This window comes from Marasmius oreades, chromosome 3, assembly GCF_018924745.1.
Source record: "Marasmius oreades isolate 03SP1 chromosome 3, whole genome shotgun sequence".
NCBI lineage: Eukaryota > Fungi > Basidiomycota > Agaricomycetes > Agaricales > Marasmiaceae > Marasmius > Marasmius oreades.
In genome coordinates, this window is record NC_057325.1 from 1,168,074 (window position 1) to 1,190,403 (window position 22,330).

The 22,330-nt window shown below is 47.6% G+C and overlaps 7 protein-coding genes across 7 annotated transcripts; 3 read left to right on the forward strand and 4 right to left on the reverse strand.

Annotated features, from left to right (window-relative positions):
* The first annotated feature begins 451 nt into the window (after window positions 1-451).
* E1B28_005695 (uncharacterized protein) lies at window positions 452-1,992 on the forward strand. The gene is made up of 3 exons (XM_043150271.1): window positions 452-978; window positions 1,031-1,670; window positions 1,727-1,992. The coding sequence occupies exons 1-3, from the start codon at window positions 470-472 to the stop codon at window positions 1,883-1,885; spliced, it is 1,308 nt and encodes a 435-aa protein (XP_043011358.1). The 5' UTR covers window positions 452-469; the 3' UTR covers window positions 1,886-1,992.
* A 149-nt stretch (window positions 1,993-2,141) lies between these two features.
* On the reverse strand, window positions 2,142-3,674 carry E1B28_005696 (uncharacterized protein). The gene is made up of 4 exons (XM_043150272.1): window positions 3,119-3,674; window positions 2,795-3,067; window positions 2,470-2,747; window positions 2,142-2,407 (listed from the first exon to the last, which is right to left on the reverse strand). The coding sequence occupies exons 1-4, from the start codon at window positions 3,656-3,658 to the stop codon at window positions 2,155-2,157; spliced, it is 1,344 nt and encodes a 447-aa protein (XP_043011359.1). The 5' UTR covers window positions 3,659-3,674; the 3' UTR covers window positions 2,142-2,154.
* Window positions 3,675-3,927: 253 nt separating this feature from the next.
* On the forward strand, window positions 3,928-8,457 carry E1B28_005697 (uncharacterized protein). The gene is made up of 17 exons (XM_043150273.1): window positions 3,928-4,166; window positions 4,215-4,265; window positions 4,317-4,370; window positions 4,419-4,534; window positions 4,589-4,721; window positions 4,770-4,846; window positions 4,898-5,065; window positions 5,121-5,294; window positions 5,350-5,694; window positions 5,748-5,917; window positions 5,977-6,121; window positions 6,171-7,698; window positions 7,749-7,763; window positions 7,813-7,960; window positions 8,020-8,066; window positions 8,115-8,202; window positions 8,265-8,457. The coding sequence occupies exons 1-17, from the start codon at window positions 4,031-4,033 to the stop codon at window positions 8,422-8,424; spliced, it is 3,555 nt and encodes a 1,184-aa protein (XP_043011360.1). The 5' UTR covers window positions 3,928-4,030; the 3' UTR covers window positions 8,425-8,457.
* Window positions 8,458-8,488: 31 nt separating this feature from the next.
* Window positions 8,489-10,625, reverse strand: E1B28_005698 (uncharacterized protein; the record flags this gene model as incomplete). The annotated part of the gene is made up of 11 exons (XM_043150274.1): window positions 10,204-10,625; window positions 10,047-10,151; window positions 9,956-9,996; window positions 9,623-9,899; window positions 9,446-9,561; window positions 9,374-9,392; window positions 9,276-9,322; window positions 9,187-9,224; window positions 9,041-9,134; window positions 8,896-8,992; window positions 8,489-8,835 (listed from the first exon to the last, which is right to left on the reverse strand). Exons 1-11 carry the CDS (start codon window positions 10,433-10,435, stop codon window positions 8,489-8,491), a joined length of 1,413 nt encoding a protein of 470 aa, XP_043011361.1. The 5' UTR covers window positions 10,436-10,625.
* Window positions 10,626-11,610: 985 nt separating this feature from the next.
* E1B28_005699 (uncharacterized protein) lies at window positions 11,611-15,016 on the reverse strand. Its single transcript, XM_043150275.1, has 10 exons — window positions 14,811-15,016; window positions 14,322-14,755; window positions 14,028-14,189; window positions 13,917-13,967; window positions 13,845-13,861; window positions 13,718-13,791; window positions 13,344-13,660; window positions 12,273-13,294; window positions 11,823-12,220; window positions 11,611-11,767 (listed from the first exon to the last, which is right to left on the reverse strand). The coding sequence occupies exons 1-9, from the start codon at window positions 14,998-15,000 to the stop codon at window positions 12,067-12,069; spliced, it is 2,421 nt and encodes an 806-aa protein (XP_043011362.1). The 5' UTR covers window positions 15,001-15,016; the 3' UTR covers window positions 11,611-11,767; window positions 11,823-12,066.
* Window positions 15,017-15,498: 482 nt separating this feature from the next.
* On the forward strand, window positions 15,499-15,807 carry E1B28_005700 (uncharacterized protein; the record flags this gene model as incomplete). The annotated part of the gene is made up of 1 exon (XM_043150276.1): window positions 15,499-15,807. One exon carries the CDS (start codon window positions 15,499-15,501, stop codon window positions 15,805-15,807), a length of 309 nt encoding a protein of 102 aa, XP_043011363.1.
* A 716-nt stretch (window positions 15,808-16,523) lies between these two features.
* On the reverse strand, window positions 16,524-17,413 carry E1B28_005701 (uncharacterized protein; the record flags this gene model as incomplete). The annotated part of the gene is made up of 3 exons (XM_043150277.1): window positions 16,524-16,801; window positions 16,864-17,253; window positions 17,317-17,413. 3 exons carry the CDS (start codon window positions 17,411-17,413, stop codon window positions 16,524-16,526), a joined length of 765 nt encoding a protein of 254 aa, XP_043011364.1.
* Window positions 17,414-22,330: the final 4,917 nt, after the last annotated feature.

The following is a 22,330-nucleotide window of genomic DNA, read 5'->3' on the forward strand; positions in this document are numbered from 1 at the left end:
AAGACATGCAAGTGGGCATTGAATATCGAGAGCTTCAAATCCGAAGGGAACGTTCATCGCCACTCTAGCTTTAGGATCTAGTGTTCATAGATGGAAAGGGGCGAGCCACTTCACGTTATGAGAAGGATCAGATTTTAGCATGCTCTTTCAGAGGGGTTCTCCATGTCGTACACTTGAGATTCGAGAAAGACCTGAATGACCAGACAACGACAGAGGATGCATCGAAGGCGTAATGCAATCTTGGAACTGGTTGTGGGGTCTTGAAATCATCCCATAGTACCCGAACGGTGTGTTTCCAGCATAAAATGTGAAAAAGTTTAGCGGGAAGCACTATAGCGCACCGTTCAAGCATTTCGGTTCGCAACAAAGCAAGTCGGCCACGTGACTCGTGTTGACGCGCGCACCTGTGACCTGGTCTGTGCGCACAGCGCGATTGCAAGTGGCCTATGAAATTTCTTTGGATTTGACCATGACCGACGTTTTCTCGAATGAAGTGCCAGCTGTCGTAGATTGTGATGTTCTCGAAGCAGCAAAAGAGAACATCCAGCCTCTTGCTAGCGGCCGAAGGGTCACCGCCTTATCCTCCATACTCGCTACACCACACGCACAACGCGAACCCAAACTCAATGCCACTCGTAATCGACTGAGGATAAACGTAGAGCTTGCACTTTCAGATGAGGAAGATGATCCATTAGAAGCTTACTGGACCCTGGTTAGTTGGACATTGGAGAACTATCCACAAGGACAAAGCGCAGAATCGGGTCTTTTGGAACTGTTGGAAGAGGCTACTCGTGTGTTGAAGGATGCCAGAGGCGGAAGGTGGAGAAAAGAAATGAAGTATCTCAAGCTATGGATGCTCTATGCCAGCTTTGTCGAGAAACCTGGCATGATCTACCGCTTCCTTCTTGCTAATGAAATTGGCACAGACGATGCCATCCTGTACGAGGAATATGCTGCGATCCTTGAGAGGGGTGGGCGGTGAGTCTGTAATTCACGAATTAACGCTTGGCGCCACTGAGCATTTGCACAGACGAAAAGAAGCTGACCAAGTTTACACTCTCGGTGTAGCTCGCAAGGCTGCGCCCCTCGAGCGACTCAAGTCCAAACATGCTGATTTCCAGAAACGCATGATGTGCGCAGCAGCCACACCAGAGGCTATATCTGTCACCAATGACACTGCTACTACTTCATCACGACGAACTGTTCTCTCCACCACAACCGCGACAGCACCTTTACAGTCTTCATCCACCTCTTCCACTAGAATCTCTTCCCGCTCTGCCACCTCGTCTTCGTCAAATGCTCCACTACGGGTATTCGTCGATCCGACTGGAACAGCAGAACAGTCCGCTCCGATGGAGGCAAACGCATGGCCTGACATCGGAACCCGTAAAACGAGAGTGAAGGAGAACGTTCCAGAGAGGAAGAAGATCGCAGGGTCCACGATCAGACAAGCCGGGAAGACTAAACGACTGGCCTCCGTCTCATCGGGCTCAAAGATAATTCCATACCGTGACCCAAGCCCAGACGATACCCCACCCCCACAATCGGCACTGACAAAGGGCGACGGTTCGACAAGTACGCCTGCCAAAGGCCCGTTTGTGCCATTTGCAGATGATGCTGCCGTTCCGATTCCTCCTTCTGTTCAGAAATTCTTTCCTTTCCGCGACGAGGTGAGGCTCTCTTGTTACCCAGGATAATTTATGAATTGGATGCTGATAGGACCTAGTCTTCTTCTGGCAGCGTGTCTTCCTCTGCTGTTCCTTTGTCGGTTATGAAACTCAAAAAGGCCGATGCCATAGTTTCAGGGAGTGAAGCGGAAGCTTTGAGGAAGGATCCGCTGAAGAACTACGACGTGACGGTCGTGGGTGATGCATATGAATTGTAGACTACTGGTGTGCGGTCATTCTGGTAGCCTGCTTTCATCGCGGAACTGAGGTTCTAACCACAACATTATTATATTTTGATCTACTCTACGATATCCTTTAACAACAGTACTCATTTACGAAGTGGTTTCCTTTCTACCCCGAGGAGCCACTAGTTTCGATTCAGAAACTCTCGTTAAACCGGACCCTTAACTTTCCAATTCATAAATCCCTAGTCCACTCTGATAAGACAGGTGCTTCGGTCTGATGAAGATCATCGGGGAGTTGAACATCAATGTACTGCTAGCGCCTCAGAAATTTTATCAGCCGCAGGAGCCTCCTGAACACCGTCACTTTCTTCCTTCTCCTGCTCCTCTATTGTAGGGATGCTAACGGGCATTATTCGTGGGATGACAGATTGATCTTCTTGCACAAATGTGACTTTCGCCCCAGCATATCGTCGGAATTGGCGATTAGAGATGAAAACTCGTTCGACTGCCCTCATTGCATAAACGATGTCCGCGTACCTAATAAAGGCACAGTTGCTAAACGCAAAGAACAATCAAAGTCAAGATAGTAACGATGAGTTAATCACAATGAACCTCACTTTTCTTTCACGATCGATATGTCGATGATGCGACCGAATTTTGAAAAGTCATCATTTATCCTAGCGTGATTCACCCGCCGCCAATCTGATATGCCAAAGATACCTAAGGTTCTGGTGGCCCCCAAGCGGACTGCACGGATCGTTTGAATACGTGGTAGTGCTGATCGCCGGGGTGGTATTAGTGCAACCTTTCCGCCTTCTGGCAATGCTTTTGGGACTTGTGAATTGAAGGCATTCACGAAAAGAAGGGCATCCGCAGAGCGTACAAAGTTCAGGTACTACGAAACTGGTGAACACGGAGGACATTCGTTTATTAGAAACTTACGAATCTTTGTCCGTCTGCCTGAGAAACTATACTTTGCAGCACTTCGCCTTGAGAAGCTACAGTCGCGCTTCGAACCAATGATAAGACTTTGTTCAGAGTGACAGGACTCGCCAAGTCGGTGAGTACAGCGGTGAATGGCTCAGAGGATAGAGTGTCGTCGGGATGCTGCTTCATTTCTTTTAGGGCTAGTTGCATATCAAGGTCGAGACGCTCAGGTGCAAAGTGAACCTTCGCTCCCTTCATGCTATCCTCCATGCGCAATGTTAAGTTTGCCTTGGAAAGTTAACAGAGATCTGCGTTTACTGAGAACAGTTCAGCTCTTACCATTGACGCTGACCAAATGTTATAGAAGTGCACTCGACCAAACGACGTTTCCTCCGATTTCCTGATTATCTCCACTTTCTCGACTTCCCCAAAACGTGAGAGTTCCTGTTTTAAAGAATCCTCCGTTATTCCTTTTGGCATTGGGTTGATGACAATACACCTCGAAGCTTGGCGTGACCCAACAGCTGCAATGACCTCAGCTGCTACTTTGTGTGAGTTTTCCCCAATGTAGTTGCGAACATTCGCTTCAGGTTTAACTCGCATAAGTCTTGAAGCGAATTTTCCAGCGGAATTAGCATCCAAAAAACTCAGAAACGCTCGTTCTGCGGAAGACTCGTGGCATATACTTTCAAGTGGACCAACCCGAACCTGGTCAAGAAGGTCCGAGAGTTGGTTGGGAGTGGAGACTCCGTGTACTAGTATCGTTCGCCTATCGATTTGTCGACCAGAAGTAACTTCTGTAGCCAGGAATCGCGCTCCCAGCTGAGGAAATAAACTCGAGAACCGTGACCGACATGCTGGGAAATGGACGGAGAGCATTGACTGCAACTTTTCCACACGCGGTTAACAAGTAAAATTTCCCGGCCGGCAACATCAAACCGAGGTTAAACCTGGGAGGTTTGCAAGAGAGTAATGGATCCTCAAGTTCTGTACGCCTCTTCGAGGATGACTTCTGGATCATGCAAGCATATTATTCAATGGCCGTAGAAGCCAACTTTCGAGCATGTCCGCGTTGAGGCTGGTACAAGTTTTCCTTTACGTTATATATCCGTGCTCACCCTTCGAGGACGCGGTCACAAACCACGTGACTCTGGTCATTGAGTCACTTCGTCGAAAATACCGGTCAATGTCATTGGTTTAGCTTGACTGATCTCCGTATCTAACCTGAACCTGCAATTTGATATCCGAACCATGGGTCGTGGTCGACCATCTCCCGTTTCTCAAACGCCAGTTGCAGCACTTCCCGTAGTCTCCTTCGAAAAGGTTGAAGACGATGTAACCGCGCCGCCCTCTGGGGTTCATGAACAACAGGCTCGCTCTTACGGATGTGAGCCTTGCTTTTCAACGGCTTTTAGCTCAATTAAGTATTACTCAGATAACGACTTCTCAGAATTCCAGCGGCCTGAATACTACATACGGCATATCGGTAAGTCCGTCTTCCCTTCACCTTGTGCAGGGAGTGCTGACTAGACTTCAGAGCCTTTGGAAATTGATTTGGCAAGACAAGTCGAATACGACATGGACGAACAAGGTACTCATAATCCTCGCGCTTCAACTTTTCAAGACTTAGAGAGTTTAGATAAGGAATGGTTGGATGCATTGAATGCAGAAAGAAGGAAGGAGCAGCTCGATAAGATTTCTTATGAAACCTTCGAAATTGTCATGGATCGTTTGGAGAAGGAGTGGTTTGATTTGGTGCGCTCCGGGTTTTTATCGCTGCTACTATTTCTCATTTTCGCTGGTTGTCAGACGAAGAACATACCCAAGCCTGACTTTGCTATGCCTTCCGAAGACTCGACTTGCGCAATTTGCGACGATTCGGAAGGAGAAAACGCTAACGCAATTGTTTTCTGCGATGGTTGCAACCTTGCTGTTCACCAAGGTCGGAAATTTGATTCACAAGCCTAGCTTCACACTTATTTCTATTCAGATTGTTATGGAGTACCGTACATTCCAGAGGGCCAGTGGCTTTGTCGCAAGTGCACCGTTTCACCTGAAAACCCTCCAGTATGTTCCGACACCTGATATTTTTCAATCTCTGACTCATTATACTGATAGTCGTGCGTTTTATGCCCTAACGAAGGCGGTGCCTTCAAACAGACCGTGACAGGCGAATGGTGCCACCTCTTGTGTGCTATCTGGATTCCTGAGACTCGCGTTGCAAATGATGTTTTTATGGAGCCAGTGACGGGAGTGGACAGAATATCCAAACAGCGATGGAAACTAGTACGCTGGATTGATTAAACTCCCCTCAGAATTCGCTGAAAATCCACCATTTCAGAAATGTAGCATATGTGAAATTCGTGAAGGCGCTTGCATACAATGTGCCAAGACATCGTGTTTTCTCGCTTTTCACCCTACCTGTGCCAGAAAGGAGAAGCTCCTACTACCAATGAAGAGTGCGCAAGGTGGCGAGCCTGGGACATTGACTTGTTACTGCGAACGTCATCTACCCGTAAGCCCAATATTAATGCTTTCTTCTCCATCGCGTAACAAAATGCCCCGATTAGAAAGAACAGCAAGATGTTCGCCAGAATGCTCTCGCTGCTGAAGAGTCCTCAGATAAAATGGAGTTTACTTCAAAGTTGTCGAAGTCGGCGCGAGCATACGCGAAATCATACAAACCTGGCCCTCCTCTGATCCCTGCCATCATTGTGGACCGTATATCACAATACATAACAAAAATCGTCCTTCGGAAGAAGCTAGACTTTCTACACCTGATGTGTAGGTACTGGAGCTTGAAGCGCGAGGCACGTAGGGGCGCACCGCTACTCAAACGATTGCACCTAGAGCCCTGGACAGCTACGAATGGTAGTCAGATGCAGAGCGAGGAGCAGAGAGCCATAAAACTTGATGTGAGTTTTCGCGGTACTTCCCTCATCAGTTTCTCAAACTATCCTGACAACAGCTTCTTCAACGACTGCGGCAAAATTTGGAGAAAGCGAAAAGCATGGTGGAACTCACACGCAAGAGAGAAATCAAGAAAAGACAGCAGGCAGAAGTAATACAGGATGTTCTCTCGGAATGTCTTTTCACTCACGAACCGCCGTTGCGCCTCGCGTTCGAACATATCTTACAGTATGGGTGTTTGTTACTGTCGTGCTAGTTGTTTTTTTAAAATTCACGTTTAACTTCAGGATGGACCGACACGATTATTTTAAGAACCCGGTCAACAAAACAGAGGTCCCTGATTATTTTGAGGTTGTCAAGGACCCCATGTGTTGGTCTACCATTGACGGAAAGCTTGATAAACACCAATATTGGCACTTGGATGAGTTCAAGGTAAGCTCCCGAATCTATGCCGAATGTAGCTGGCTTAAGTGTAGTCCAGGACGACATCAACCTGGTCATTGACAACGCCCTCTTGTACAACAAACCCGGCTCGTCGTATTATAAAACGGCCTTGCGAATCAAGACAGCCGTACAGGCTCACTTTACGAAACTCGAAGGCATAACGTTTGCACACCCCCAGGCCGCCCCGGATGGTGCAATCGTCCCAGACTCTGATTCCGGCATTACACCACCTTCTTTACCGGCAATCGGTAATTTTGAGCCTCCGTTAGATGTCCTCGGACTTCTTGAATCCTCTGAAGCGATGGAAAACGATCTCAGCGTTCTTCTCACTGCTGATCCCGTCACTTCTCTCTTCAGATTTGAGCTGCCGTCGGACAAACCCCCACCTCCTATTCCCCCTCCGCCGCCGCCACCTAAAGCACGTAAAGGAAAGAAACAGATCAGAGCAGAACGCGATGCCTACAATTTGAAACGAAGAGAGCAGCGGGCAGCTGCAAAGGCGACTGCCGCTCAGAGTGTAGCTGACGGAAGATCTTCCGCCGCTGAAGGAGGGATTATCATGACCAGACGTGCTGTCGCGGCAGAGGCAGAAGCAATCTCGGCTGCCTCTGAGCTTGCTGCCAATGATGTGTCATCGTCTAGTTCCATCAGCATGGGTCTCAGTAGAGTATCGGGAAGCAGGCGCACACCCTCGTCATCCTTACCTGTTCAACCGGAATTGTTGGATGACGTTGACAATAAAGGCTCCTTCAGGTTCTTCAACGCCGGATGGATTTTGCCACCCGACCAAAGGAGAGGTGGACGTGCGCCTCCCACGGAACGGCCCCCTCTGCCTCCTCCCAGGAAACGAGCCAGGGCTGAGCCTGGCGCTGGTGACAGGGCCACCTCAAGTCTCTCGGTGTATAGCACAGCGGAAGCGGAAAACCAGACCTTACACCACGACCATATTCCCTTCTACACCGACAGCAGCACGCAAGGTCAACCGGCCCCTGCCACAGAAGCTGCAACGCCATGGGAAACTGGCTCATCAGCAGTTCAGGCTGAACGACCAGAAAGTGAAGATCAGTCTCAATTGGAACTCACTGGTGTGTTGGTGGCACCAGATACGATGGACGTAGACATTTCCCGAGAACCACCTGTGGGTCCGATTTCGACCTTTGGACCCCCAATCTCTACGTCAACTTCTGCATCTACCAGTACTCTTCCTGGAAGAGTCACTCGACTTCCAAATGGCACACTCCTCGTAGAGTCACTCGACACTCCTGCTATAAGGAAGCAGAAATACTTCCAGCGGAAGTCTGAGAGAGCCAAGCTCCAACAAGCTAGTCCAGCCAAGACGTCTAATGATCAACTTTCCGATGAAACCGAAAAGAAGAACGATGGAGCAGATGCGGAGATCGGTCTACCAAGTGAAGTGGGTAGCGACACCAAGAGAATGGCGTCGCAAGAGAAGCGAAAGCCTTCCAAAGGCAAAACTCGCGCCGGAAAGGCTTCAAAATCGTCAACCACCGAACCCGGAATGATCGAACTGAATGCTGGTGAAACCTTACCAGGAGGAACTCTTGGTAGGTCATCATCTAGTGTGCATACCCCGCTAACCTTTTGTTCTCTATAGTATGGGCGAAAAGCGGTGAGGAACATAGACAAACAGATCGAACAGATCACTAACCTCTGACAAGGAACTTACCCGTGGTGGCCTGCAGTCATATGGGAGGATGACGATCCGGGAGTCCCGGGCAACATCAAGGTGATGAAGCAAGCGGGGCAGAGAAAGTCCAAGGGAAAGGTAGTCCATGTCGTACAGTTCTTCGACAAAGGACATTCATGGTAAGGACGAAACCTTGGACTCGGTCAGATGGGCAACGCTAAAATTGAATCTGCGTTAGGCAAGCCTTGACACTCGAAAAGTTGCGAATGTTAGGCGAAGATAAGGGTACGTTTAGTTTCTTGGTGGGTAAGTTAGCAGCTCACGTTCTTCTAGAGCTTGACGAGGATCTTCTCGCAGCAAGCTCCCGTCGACAGCGTTGGAAGAACCACAGCTCAAGAGCAGAGTGCCGTGACGCATATAGGTGCGTTGAGTGGCCGGTAGCGTTTTAAGGTTATACGATGCACTGATCGGTGTAAATTACAGGAAAGCGACGTTTGAGATGGAAACGGATGGTGGGGAGGGTGAAGAAGTTGGAGATGACGATGAGCAAGGTGAAGGGAAAGCTCTCGACGGGGAATACGCCGGAGGTGCGTTCCTCGGTGGTGATACCAGTGAGGCAGTATCTCAAGCTGTGAATGGGTGACTTGAAAGTAAAGATTGCTTGCTATAGTTAGCTATTGGTATATTGTACAACATTATGTGCTCCCTTAGGTTCTGTGCTGTACGAGAACCTCCTCTATTGTCTCAACCAACACATCGACAATCTTCTCAATCTCCTCCTTGGTCACATTATAGGCAGGAGAAAGTAGGATGTGGCTTCCCTTATCACCTTCCAGATTGGAACCGCCCGTAAAACCCATAATAACCAAACCTTTTTCCAGCGCTCGGGCCTGCACTAACATTGCGAAACCTTCACCTTTTAGGTCGATTCCGGCAGCTTCGGGTGTGTCGAAATCGAACTCAATACCCCAAAACAAACCCCCCCCTCGTATGTCAAATGTGTATGGCGACGCCATAGAGTTTTCTCCTTGTAGGCGGCTCCTCAGTAGGCTTGCTGTAGTAGGTTCCCAGGTTAACCATCCCAAATGGAGTGTGTAAGATTCAAGAGACATACCAAGGTAGGCGCCTTGATTGCGACAATTTTCAAGGAGGTTTTCGGCTGCGATCACCTTCTGCACCGCAATGGAGGCCGCACACGCAAGTGGGCTCGACTAGAAAGCGGTCAGAAAACCCCGGGATCAGAGAGAAGCAGATATTACTTGGTAAGTGTGTCCGTGTTTCCAGAAACCAGACTTGCTCCGGATGCCTTGAGCCACTTCTTTGGATATTAAGACAGCGCCGATGGATGCGTATCTGTGGTAAGGATAATTGAATGGCCACTTTGTGTGCAAAATAAAAAACCTACCCGCCACCAAGTCCTTTTGCTACGGCTTGGATGTCAGGCTAACAGTGATCTTGAGGAGTTATCCGGGGGGAAACTGGTAATGTGCTTACGGCTTCACCGTCACCAAACGATTCCCAAGCATGCATTGTACCCATTCCTGGTAGTAGAGCTTGAGACTTATGACCGATAATAACGAGGTGCTGCTTACGTCCCATCCCACTCATAACCTAGTTGGTGATTAGGGTTCAATTTTCCGATCGGACATATGAAAAAGACGCACTTCATCAAGAATGAATAGGGCACCGTATTTGTGACAAACCTCTTTCATGGCTTTGAAGTAGCCTTTTGGGGCAGGAACGGCACCAGTAGTGGCACCCACTACTGTCTCCGCAACGACTGTGTAAGATAGATAAATTTAGATCTCTCCACACAAGACATGGAGTTATATTGTACTCGCATCCGATGATGGTGTTAGGTCCCAATTCAATGAATTTGTCCTCCAATTCCTTCTTCAATCGTTCGACATACTGTTCCTCCGTTTCATCGGATCTCTGGAAACGTTGGGCATACGCAGGAGAGACATGATGGAAGTTGTCGTGATTTAGTATAGCTTCATATGGGGCTCTCCGCCCGGGATGATACGAAAGTGAAAGGGTAGCCACGGTATTCCCGTGGTAAGACAGCTTCCTTGATATGAAGTTCTTTCGTTGAGGCTGATCTCTTTCATGATAGTACTGTCGGTAAAGTCAGGAAGAAAGGTATGGTACAGCTAACCACGGCTTTGACATACCTGTCTGGCCGTCTTAATAACACCCTCCATAGCCTCCGATCCTGTTTAGACATTGAGCGCCTGTGACAGCCCATCCTTTGAAATATTATACCTCCGGAGACGAGTCCAACCAGCTCAAACGCGCCATTCCCGCTTTCAGTCAAGAGATCAGCTAGTTCCTCCGCCGGCTGGTTCGAAAGTTGCATGCTGTACACATCTACGAATAATTCAGTCAACAAATTCCCAAGCAGAAATGAGAAAAAATATACAAGGAAGGCGTTCGACTTGATCCTTGATGGCTTGTCGTACCGCAGGATGGCTCATTCCAATGCACGCCACAGAAGCACCTCCAACAGCATCTATGACCTGGCGTCCATCTTCGAGTTCAATATAGATTCCCTGGGCAGACTTGGCGACAGGAGGCCTCCAAGGTGTTCGATGAATCATTGATGTTGGCTTGAGGGAATATGATGCGCGGCGTAAGATATTGGAAGATGACATGGTGGATCGAGATAACAGCTGTACTGGGGCAGGTTGAGGAGGCTCGGTTCCTTATTAAATCTATCAATTTAAATCGGAAGTTGTTGCTGAACCCCGAAGGCAGAACATGGGAAGTTGCAGTAGGATTGGTCGAGGAATACCAGAGTTTCATGTCGTGTGAACTAATGGCAGGTTCGAGGCAAGTAAGCAGATACCCTGGTACCGGCTCGGCGACAACTTCCGGAGAACCACGAAATTTGAGCACTACTATGGGACCTGGACCTTATACTTCCTGTGACTTACATCCCTGACAGATAAGTAGGTAATGATGGCGAACCATCAGCAATTATGTGGCTTTTGGGCCCAGTGGGAGACTCATGAGTGTTGTACTTTCCTCTTAAGGTAGACGTCATTCATAACCCACTAACCCCACGTGATTTAGTGTGACACTTCCATACTGGGCCTCTGCTTGTACTCGTAACTGTCTTTCTTAACACAACTCCCATCTGTGCCATCCATCAGAGCTTTTCTTCTCTCAGAACTACAGAGTTTGGTATGTCCTATCCACTCATGTCAAAATTTATTCAGTTTATCCATTCAAAAATTCCCTGATATAGAAATAGTACCCGAGGAACTGTATTAGATGGCGCCCCCGAAAAAATCAACCAGTGCGTGATGAGAAAACTTAATGAAGGCAGGAGGGAAGGTGAAGTTCTTCTAGTGGACTCATGTCTTATCTCTACTGGATTTTTCAACTGGGCACTCTGCTATACTGATGCGTACATGAGGGACTGAATGGGAAAGAAGCTGCATATGGTGCAAAGCATTACAGGGGTCACTGTGCTATACCCAATGACTATTTGAAGGACTTTGAGAAGTTGGGGTGCCTACAGAATCTCAAAAAATTACAAAATATGTGATTTCCATTGATTTTTCCCACTGTTTGGCTATTGGGGAGTTCAGTTTTCATTTACTTACTATAGAACTTATTATACAGCCTCGTCAACTAATATAAAATGATTATCAGAGATCAAACACATTGAATTAACAATGTAGCTATGTGGGGAGGTACTCCAAAGTGAAGTACCAGGGAGCAGAGGCCCGATTTGGAAGGCGGTAACGATGTGACCTCAATCACGTGGGGTTAGTGGGTTATGAATGGCATCTACCTTACTTGGAACTTAAGAATTGATAGTGCATCCTCAAAAGTCGTCGCATTCGTAAATATTCGTAAAAAGGTAATGAGAGGTAAGAATGGTCGATAAGTATTGGTCGTGCGATAGTTTCGCCATCACTGAGTAAATATAAAAAATGGTAGCAGAAATAGAAGCACCAATGAACTCGGTGATCTTCCTAGAATAGAGTAATAAGTAAGGAGAATAAGAGGGAAGGTACGAACTAGACAGACCGTCAGATATGCTCTTGTAAGATTCGCCGACCTTGAGAGATACGGAGCCCCATGCACTTGGGAAATGAAATATGACAGCGATAAGAGCGGGTAGCAAAAGACTAAGGAGATTGTACTTGGTAAACGGAGTGAACGTGATGGAATGTGCTCAATGACAATCAAACGTTTGAAATGTGACAATGGAAATAAAACCGGTGATCCAATGTGGAAATAAGGGAGAAATAAAGTGGCAGCCGCCTACACCTCATTTGGTTGATATCACCGTCTGTGCTTTGTCCTTCAGCACAACGGAATAGCTATTCATCAAATGAGCGAGAGCCCTCAAGTCTTCTTGGTCAAGTAGTTGGATAGTGACCTTGGGCGCCGATTTGATGCCAAAAGACTTTATGACTTTGAATCTGTAAACAATATCATCGGATTTCAATCGTTCTCGTGAGAGAAGCAACCCACAATTTATCACCCAACTGTTGTTTTTGCTGATGTGGCTGTTGTCCCATGAGTCCGTCAATGAATTCGTCTGTTGTGGCAACGACAAGTGGATCGGGCTTAGGAAGCAGACCCGCCGCAATCGTACCTTCCTTAGTTGCAAGGCGAACAATTTCTGCAGCTGGAAGCTTCGCAAGGCTTGCGATATCCGTGTATTGCGGAGCTTTTGATGACAGGGAGGTAACAGCAAAGCTACCACCCGGCGCAGGTGTAGGCGTACCTGGCAAGGGTGAACTTGTTGCTGACGGACCACGAGAGGAGAGATCTGGAGTTAGTGGTGAAGAACCATCTTCTACAGGTTTTGCTGTGGCCTTTTTCTTTGGGGTAACCGGAGGCGGTGCTGGTGCTTGTGCTTGTGCCTCCTCCTCTTCGCTCTCCAACACAACTTTTGCGTCCTCAATCTTGGCCCTCAAAACTTCCGTATTGAATAAACACATGGCCCTCTCACGTTTCGGCAATCCCATGAGGAGATCCGTCAAAAGTTCCCGCTTGTTGACGTCTGCCTCGAATTTGGACACGGCTGTCAACATCTTGTCTCTCTCAGACACGGGGGGCAAAGATCCAGAGGGGCTCGTTGTTCGCGGGGGGGTTGACATGAGAGACGCATTGACAGAGATAGGAGTGGAAGGATGCTCGGGAGCAGATGCAGTCGCCGCTAATGCATTTGGATCTAACAAGCGTGAGTCTTGTGAAGTTGAACGACTTTGGGTTTCCTCTTCATTACTTTGCGTGTCAGCTTGATTTGACTGAACGCTCTTGACTTGTTCCGCAAGCTTTCCGGGATCGTCGATAACCTTGACAACCTCACTTAATGAGGCTGCAATCAAGGATTCAACGACCGAGTCGATTTCAGATATTGGTACGGTCCCCAAATTCTTGACACGTCTGCTTAGTTCGCCTGTAAGGACTTCTCTGCGCACGACGGGCGAAAGTGCTGCAAGATCATCGTATTTCATGGGTAAATTGAGGGTTCCAGAGAGCGCGGCCTACATAACTTAGTCAAGTCTAATAGGTTGAGACAGAGTCAGAACTCACGTTGTAGTAACTACCACTGCCTCTTCGGCCGCGATCTTGCCTTTCCCTCTCCACAGAACTCAGCCCCATGGCCCCACTACCTACAGGGCTTCCCAACGAAGAAGAGACGTGTCGAGGTGATCCGTATCCGTAGCTGTCACCTCCTTCGCTAGCTGTAGGACTTGTAGCTCCGCTGGCACTTCTTGGATGACCATTACCGTGTCCACTGAAGCGGTGAGCCAGTTTCTCCTGCCGAAGTTGTTTGGGCTCGTGCAAACGGACTACGATCTGTTTTGAACCTATTAATACGCCGTTCATTGAATGAAGAGCAGCAGCAGCTATGATGACATCATCTGAACCACACATCAAGCAACTTGACAGAAGATACAACAAACCTTGGTCGGGAGTTTGGAAAGAAACGAAGCCGAATCCACGACTTTCACCATTCTCGTTACGCATGACGCGAGCACTGGAATAGACGTTAAGCTTGCACCAATGCAAAGGGCAAACGGCGAGTCATACCTGACAATTTGACCGTACTAGAGAAAAACGGTTTGAGAGTGTGTCGAATGCGAAAGCAAAAAGGAAACTTACCTTGCGGAATTGAGCGAATAAGCCATTCGAGTCTATCTCTGGATCAAGGTTCTGGTTGCAGGAAGGACCGTTGATGAACGATAGGATGGTTCCAAATAATAGATCACTCACTTTACAAAAGAGATTGCAAGGATCAATCAGTCCGCTATGGCTATTCGAGCCAGGTCCACTCGAGGGAGCCAATTGAACTTGCTGACCGGGTCCGTGAACGAAGTGGGGTAGAGGTGATACACCACCTCTCGGGCTATATGGATGTTGGCGAGGGGGAGAATACTAGAAGAAGGAGGTTTTATCAGCAAACACCGCCACAATTGAAATTGACCGAAAACGCGACAAAGGTGAAAGCCTCCGTATAATAGGGGAAGATGCACGTTTCTCGAAAACACATGTTTGAAAGGTTCTGACCTGCGTAGGATATGGGTATATGGAACCTGGTATAAACGTGGGGGCGTTGGCGTTGAACTCAGGTATCGACCCGCTTGCTGTCCGCTTAGGTTGATAGATTTGGACGGCAATGTTTTGGCCTTCAACGTCAGCGCAATGTAGTGCCTCCTCAGCATTGCGTGCATCTTCTTCGTTCCAAAACTCGATTAAGCCAGTATCGGGACCGAAATGAGTTTGGGTTCGGACAGACGCGAGTGCACCGTAAGGTCTAAACAGATCATAAAGCTGCGAGTCTGAATAACCAGGAGGCATGTGCTTTACAAGTCGAGGAACTGCTGAAGGCGGAGGGAGAGGAGTAGGTGGATTTGTTGGAGGATAAGGAGATAAAACGAGGTGAACAGGAGGTAAAATCCCTGGAACTGGGCGAGATTGAAGGGTAGCAAGAGCCTTTTCAGCTGCATGAAATAAAAATCTGAGTCGAACGAGAATGATACTAAGAGCAGGACTGACCCTTTTCCAGAAACTTGAACTCGATTGTGCCCGACACGAATGTAGCATTAGGTTCCCGTTGAATTTTTGGTCTCAATGGACCGCATGTTAGAAATGAAACGGCGAGAGATTCATCAGAGATATAAGCAGGTAAGGTGGTAATGTAGAGTAAAGGGTCATGAAGATACGGATGCGGATGAGGGCCCTCCATCGATGTGTGAAAGGAAAAAAGCACCTCTGGCTGAGGTAAGCATTTCAATTTTCAATTCTCTGTCGCATGGTCCGCAAAATTGAAACCTACGTATACAATTCTAGTTGGGGAACCTAATTTCAGTTTCAGTCCAGCTTAACGGTCTTGGATCTCTCCCGAACCTACCAACATATCGGGTAGCCATGATACGAAAGTGAGTAGTATTCGCTATCCGGAATAGATTCCTGACTCGGACATGTCATTCGACGAGCGGTAACATTCAACCCTTGGTAGAAACCGGGATGGTTCATCATCCTACCTCCCCACTCCTACTCTGATTCGTGTAACGGGAAGAGGCAATGCCGTGTGGATGCTACCCAGCGGTTGGCGACTTATACTTAATGTCGACCTCGAGTCTTGCGACGAGGGCCAATTCAACATAGCTTATCATCCCAAGTAATCGGATACAGGCAGCCTCAAGGAACCCCCCTTCCCGGGTCTCAGGGCCTCATTGACGGTATGTTAACACAGGATCAAGCCACTATCGGACTGTCAAATCTACGCATGGTGCAAGAGATGCCGTCGAATCACCACTCGGATGCCTTCTCCAGCTGGTCGGCGTCTCGACCAACTGTGTTCTTGGTCTTACGGCTACATTATCCTGCGGTCGACCGACTTCCTGGTCAACTGCGTGCGTGTAACTCTAAAGAATTAATCCTCTGGCTTCTACAACTACCATCGCTGTTCCAAGACACCGTTCTCGCCACTCACGAAGAACAGAGCTTGACTGCTATATTCCACTACAACAACGGGAATAGAAGATCATGATCAAACAGGCAGTTTCTTTAAGCAATGAACCTTCTCCCGTTTCAAAAAACCGAGTCGAGGGCGGCGATAGAGGTGGGAAGTATGTGACCTGTTCATGGGAATCGTTACTGTAGCTGACTTTTTTTTTTTTTTTTTTTTTTTGAAAAATTATGCTAACTTACAAGAGGTACGCTCGAGATATGTGTATGTGACGTCGCTACAAGGGGAAGACTGGTTCCAACAGGTGGTATCGGTGATCACGGCCTCACGCCCTTTTTAGGACCTGACAAAACATCCGACTTGGGAGCAACACCGTTATTCTATAACGCATGGAGGGGTAGCAACACGTAAACCGTTGAACATACTCAGAACAAAAACTATCAGTTATCACCAGTGGCCCAAGCAGGTATCTGGAAACCCAGGTACTGTCCGAATCAATGGCACGTGGGTGGCAAGGTTAAAGGTGGCAAAGATTGGACTGTGAAATTTGAAGAACAGCAAGACGAATGTGGCGTATTAGTGTCAGGTGGGTTTCGTCTTGCTCACATTGTAACATCTGCTGGCAGCAGGAAGTTGAAGTGGATGTATGAGAAAAGCACACGGGCATGGTAACCGATGGTCATGCCCGATTGTCCTTAAAAGTCGTTTCTGATGTAAATCGTGAATAGGCTGATATCATTTCGTATGTACTATTATAGAGGTTGTATCATATCATACAGGACGAGAATTATTGAACCCTACCGGAGAGGCAGGTCCATTTCGACGTGTCCGAACGTCAAAACACCGATCGATGTTACTGGTTTCATTGGCTGAGCTATCCACCCATGCCTCGCATACAGCCGTACAGCATTCATTTGAAAGCTGGTTGTGGTAATATGGACCTTTGACAGCCTATGGCATCGGGCATGAGCCACAACCGTTCGCAAAAGTAAACTGCCTATTCCTTTGCAACGGTAACTCGGGAGAACAGAAAATCGACGCAGATCGGCAGACGTACTATCGCCGAGTGAGTAGTCTGCCAAATTTAATCGCGGTAAGCTGAGAATTTAAAGGGCACAGTGAAAAAAATAAAAATACCAAGTGCAACGCAACCGACAATCTTTCGGGTAGATTCTGATTGTGGCGAGTGTGCCTCAACTACCCAAAAACCACTTGGAGTTATGGGTGTAAGTCCCATCGCGGTGGTAACAGTGGGAGAGGGTACGAGTTTGTAATAACCGGGAATATCGCTCAAGTCTTCCGCAAGACACGCTAAACGGTAGCCTTCGAAGAACCCCCTGACCTTTACGAAGATCCACACCAGATAGCCGAGAGCAAGAACAACAAGTAGAAGCCCCACGTAATGGGTAATGCTCCATAGCATGGAAGAGACAGATAGCCAGAGACCCAATGCCAACACCATGTATACGGCAAAAGTATATTGATGGGTGTAGCTTAGGCGAAACGATAATCGTCCCGGACTCCCAGCTAGATTACGCAAAAAGCCCTGACAATCAGTACCTGAATGAGATAATAGAAGATCTCACCCACGACCGACGATTCCGAGAGAAAATAGGTCCTTTACTTGTTCAAAATCATTAGGATGGTAAACCCTCATGGTAATTATGTCTTGGGGTTGTTTGTCCATTCCTACCGACTAGAACGAGGATGAGCACAAGGGAGGTTGACAGAGCGAATGTTAAAGATATGGCTCACTGTTGAGATGGGGCGTTGGGGCGACGATCTGCTTTATGGTGACCCCCAACGGATCGAAAGCTTTCTTATAAGTATCGGGGGAGTTCAAGCAGTGCCCGGCTTTTTCTTCCTCTCCGGATTCAAGTACATCTCGGCGCCCAAGAGATTTTTGCCGGGAGGACAAGATGCCCGGTACAACCGCAAAACCTTTATCAAGGCAGGTACGATAAGTCAATTGCCAACAAACTGCGCGAACGCTGCTAGGTGCCAACCTTTAGGTGCAACCCAATCAAGTTCGAATCACTGGCAGAAATTCCTCTTGGAGGTATCTTGCGGCAGGGCGTGAATGATGTTGATAACCCACACTTTTGTCTCCAAAAACGTGCGCTTCAGCCACACTAAGGATCTGTTTTCCGGCTGCCATGGGCGAGATTCCAGATCCCGGCGCCTGTTGAAAGTCGTTTGCACTGCATGCAGTTGATGTCTTGAAGACTAGATCTTTAATGAATAAATAAATGGAGCGAAAAAGAGATGCGATATACCCCCATATTCGCTGAGTTTTGATATTCATCGACATCAGTGATGACGTCTCACAAAAAAAACAATAACATTCGCCGCAAAGCAAGGATATCAAAAGAGCATACTCTCCTCGTGGCACGATGTTTGGCAGAAATTCGGAAGAATGTGCCTGGCAAACGACACGCTAATCGATCGTATAACTGAGGCTATGAAGGGGGGAAGATCTAGAGAGATAAGGCGTCGGAAGAGGCTCAAGGAGAGGGAAACGGAGCGTACCGGAATAAGGTGTCGTGTGTGGCCCCAGGTGTAAGGCCTGGGAGGTTGGCCCAAAGGTGACGCCTATAGTCTGAGTGACCATTGACTCAGGTGACGGTGTGGCTGAATGTCCTGTGAGTCTGCAAGACATCTCGAGTTCATATGACAAGACGCCGAGCCCCTCAATGCTAGCATGTTCAAGTCTTAGCATTATTCTAATGGTATCTGATCATTGGTCTATCGAGTTTGTTAGAAACGATCGATGGAGTACACGTCTAGACATGACTGTTCGTCAACCAATCCGTTTAATTCACGTTTCTGTCCACTGACCAATGACCAGGTCCCTTCCTGTCTCATCTCGCAACAGCTGGCATGGAAATTCCGGATTCCGGATCGAGATGTACCCCACCTTCAGCATCTTCAACATTTTCCACATTTGAGGTGATACTGCGCAAGCTACGCAGGAAACGTGGATGGCCATCAATCTGTCCCTTTCGTCGAATGCAGTGCAGTGACACTGAGATGTTTTGTTCTAAGAAAGGGTGGGGAAAGGTAAGGCAACAAATACTCTGGAACGGGCGATATAGGCGGTTAGCGTGATAATATTTTTATTTACCAATGCTTCTGGATCGCGATAGATGTTACCCATGTCGAGATGACCAAGAACGGTGAATAGGCGCCATTGCGGGGTTGACTTGTCGATCCACATTCAAAATACTGGAGCAGGTGATGATTAAGTATCGTTAACAGGAAGGTTTGAGAAGTTTGAGATCACTTTCAATGCAGAAGACCACTGGTAAGCTCCTTAATGGGAATGTTGCCACCTAAATGTGAAGAAATGGGTCCAACACATGTCAACGAATTGTACGAATTCGCCGCAACTCGGTCGACATCGAATCGTGTTGGAATCGTGTTGGAATGAGCCCACAGATTTTTCCTTGGTCGGTACGCGCAAGCACAAGGAGGAATAGATTGTAATTACTTACGAAGCGAACTAATCCTTTCCTGCCATTTGTGAGCGCTGTGATTGCTTCCATTTTTCCCGTTGTCCGGCTGTTAGCGTGTTTGAGGCAGGGTTGGCGTCCCGTCGTGAGTGGGGACACAGCGCGACTTGGTTATGATGCCCTTCGAGACTGCAGAAGTACTTCTCTCTCTGGGTAAAGATCCTCGCATATACCAGTCTGCTGAATATATGGTAGAAGGAAAAACAGAGCGAGGTTGAGGGTTTGTCACAGCATACACGCGCTGTCACACGTGACTGTCATCTATTTTTACAAGTTCCTAGGTTTTTCATCTATCCAACATATTCTTATTCTATATCCAGCCCTCAGATGAAGTTTCACCTTAGTTCAAATGTAATTCATCTTTTTTACTGCCAGAAGCTATTGTCTTGACGTTGACGCTCCTCAAACCGATGGACGTCCTAGAACCGCAAGCGACGTCCTACCCGACTCCGACCTTTCAAATTTCAAAGGTCAATATTCGGGTCTATGACCACTACGGCGACCTCTTCACCGACTACCGGGACTTCTCAATACGAATCTCATTAGAGCGACATCGAACGACATCCGGCGACATTTTCGTTATTGTCATGTCATATTTAGGAGGTACAAGCTGAACTTATTAGACTCATCTGCACCGTACTTATTCAAATTTCAAACAGCTCCATGGTATCCTAGCTTCAATTATATATGTCTTTTCAGATTTGTAGCTCGTCATGTCAGTTTTCTGGCTATTATTTTTCCAAGCGGCTACAATACATTCCCAAGAGTTGGAAACGTGTTGCAGTACCGCGTTACTATCTATTGAAATCCTGTCCCCTTTCTCTTAGGCACCAAAATGGGAATATCAAGACATCGTCGCGGGATGCCCAGGCGAGAAACATGAGCCACACACGAACCTTACACGTACGAGAGACCTGGACTCGGAAAAGTCTCAATTCCAATTAAACCAGATTACAGGTAACCGACATGTCAAATTCAATCTCTTGGAGAGTTGATCCATCCCAGTAGACTCAGGAGTGCTTTCGACGTGAGACTCTAAACGATTCCGAACTACTGGAGACATTCAAGTTTCCATGGATTTCATAACTAAAAGTCGTGATTTAGGACCCACCGGTTGAGAGAAGAGGTTGATAAGGATCATATAACGAATGTAGATTTAGAGACTGGCATTCTAATGGCGTGATGTCACTAATCACAATATAGTAGCGGCTGAAGATGACCAAGGAAGCTTTGACGCTTCACAATCCTCTGTGATATATTGCTGGCCAAGGCTGTGAATGATAATATTGCGGAAGAGGAGGGAAGAGGGCGAAGGATGCGGATTCACCAATTCCGCTACCTGTTGGGTATCCCACTGGCACAGGTGATATTTACACGGTCAAAAACGGAACAGCGTTTCAATGGTACATCGTCGCCCAAGCTTTTCAGAAACAGATGAGTCGCACGAGCCACGAGCTCAGACGTCCAGAACGATAACGATCCACTTCAAAGTCCAATACTGGGCGATGGTCACGGTCTAAAAAATATCATACAATATTCCCGATGGGTGTCCATCGTAGATAATTCTCCCTACTTCCTCCCGAACCACGAGGTGATTGAGAAGATTTAACCAGATTAAGTGAATATAACAGTGTTGGAACTGTAGCTTGACCCATTTCATCGCCGACGATCATTCACCCCGAGCCGGAAAATGGAGATAGAGGTCCTCGAAGACCTAGATAGCGAGCGACTATTTTAGGGCGGTGAATAAGAACAAGGGTAGACAAATATTTTGCTCCTAGTCCATACAGCACGGCTAAATGGGATGATAATTTTAGTGTGTGTGTGTCCTCTGAGATCAAACCTAGTAGCTTCAATTCGGAAATTGCCATTCATGACGGGCAGTAGCTCTATCCCGCAACGGATAAATATTTCTTTTGCGACTGGCGCGCCAATCCATGGGAGATGCGAGGACAAGGATGGAGCGATGGCTGAAAAGAAATGATGGAGAGAGCGAGCGGCAAGTGTGGCACTACTATATGTTCGGAGGCGCTATACATGCCAAAAGCATGGTGCCGGTCGTTGGCGCTGAACCTGCTGAACGTATCGGAATACGATCCGGGGACAATCTAAAAGGTTATCATCGTGTTAGTAGTTCCGTCGGAGGGCCATTTTTCCAGTGCCTTTCAGGCTTTCATCGATACCAACTCGGATTTCCAGTAATTCCGGAGTCTGACGAAACAACAAGGATCGGGTGAATGCTTCTTCCTGAGTTTGTACGTAGCCCTAGAACGTCTGTTGTCGATCAAACTGTCCAATATGATACTAGTAGAGACGAATCAATTTACCCGCACCACTTCAAGCTTGTCCTGTTCCAAGAAGAGCAAAGGCTGAAGCTTGAAGCTTGAAGTGCTGATGGGCCGACATGAGATATGGAACGATGAACCAATACAAGTTGAGTGACTCGGTACTGTGGGGTTTGTGTTTTCTCAATTTGAAACTTTAACGAGCGGTGCGTAGGAATCTGGCTTTTTTTTTTGGGGGGGGGGTATTGTTGTACCGAGGAGATCGGTTTGCACTTTATTGCGAACACGAGATGGTAATTTTCGGCCCAGGCGACAACTGACCGTTCAGCCCAATGGAGTTGATGGGCAATGGGCCGACCACTAAATCGTTACAAGGTTTGGAGATGCATGTCCTGGTTAATGATCACGGTACCATCGGCAACGACAGGTCCTGGCAGGTTAGTCAGAAAAGGTCGGGCGACTCCTCCTGTGATCAACTCGGACGATGTCTCGTTATTCCAAACTCAGCACGTTCGCGAATCGCCAAGCTCAATGAAGAAAGTTTTCCATGTTGTTCATCGGCGTATATGACTTGCCTTGAACGGTGTGGGCAAATGGTGATCCACCGACAACTTGCCAAGAAGCTGAACTGCGTTAGAAAGGTCCCATCGTGTGCTTACCACATGACAAGCGCAATGTCAATTTATGACTTACAAAGAGTATGTCCCTGAGTTTACTTCACGGACCCAGACGATGCAGTCGAAGATCACTGTACCAGGTGCGACAACCTTGAACGTGGATGCGGTCCAATGATACTACACGCAGAAA

What these genes read in the sequence shown, in the direction of transcription:
- E1B28_005695 (XM_043150271.1), top strand. Translation starts at nt 470, where the DNA reads ATGACCGACGTTTTCTCGAATGAAGTGCCAGCTGTCGTAGATTGTGAT. An exon ending in ATCCTTGAGAGGGGTGGGCG is followed by an intron (nt 979 to 1,030) that starts GTGAGTCTGTAA and finishes GCATTTGCACAG; the next exon opens with ACGAAAAGAAGCTGACCAAG. An exon ending in TCTTTCCTTTCCGCGACGAG is followed by an intron (nt 1,671 to 1,726) that starts GTGAGGCTCTCT and finishes GATAGGACCTAG; the next exon opens with TCTTCTTCTGGCAGCGTGTC.
- E1B28_005696 (XM_043150272.1), bottom strand. Translation starts at nt 3,658, where the DNA reads ATGCTCTCCGTCCATTTCCCAGCATGTCGGTCACGGTTCTCGAGTTTA. An exon ending in ACATTTGGTCAGCGTCAATG is followed by an intron (nt 3,068 to 3,118) that starts GTAAGAGCTGAA and finishes TAACTTTCCAAG; the next exon opens with GCAAACTTAACATTGCGCAT. An exon ending in AGGCAGACGGACAAAGATTC is followed by an intron (nt 2,748 to 2,794) that starts GTAAGTTTCTAA and finishes CCAGTTTCGTAG; the next exon opens with TACCTGAACTTTGTACGCTC.
- E1B28_005697 (XM_043150273.1), top strand. Translation starts at nt 4,031, where the DNA reads ATGGGTCGTGGTCGACCATCTCCCGTTTCTCAAACGCCAGTTGCAGCA. An exon ending in AGAAGGAGTGGTTTGATTTG is followed by an intron (nt 4,535 to 4,588) that starts GTGCGCTCCGGG and finishes GCTGGTTGTCAG; the next exon opens with ACGAAGAACATACCCAAGCC. An exon ending in GAGTGCCGTGACGCATATAG is followed by an intron (nt 8,203 to 8,264) that starts GTGCGTTGAGTG and finishes TGTAAATTACAG; the next exon opens with GAAAGCGACGTTTGAGATGG.
- E1B28_005699 (XM_043150275.1), bottom strand. Translation starts at nt 15,000, where the DNA reads ATGGAGGGCCCTCATCCGCATCCGTATCTTCATGACCCTTTACTCTAC. An exon ending in TTTCCAAACTCCCGACCAAG is followed by an intron (nt 13,661 to 13,717) that starts GTTTGTTGTATC and finishes ATGTCATCATAG; the next exon opens with CTGCTGCTGCTCTTCATTCA. An exon ending in CAACAGTTGGGTGATAAATT is followed by an intron (nt 12,221 to 12,272) that starts GTGGGTTGCTTC and finishes TATTGTTTACAG; the next exon opens with ATTCAAAGTCATAAAGTCTT.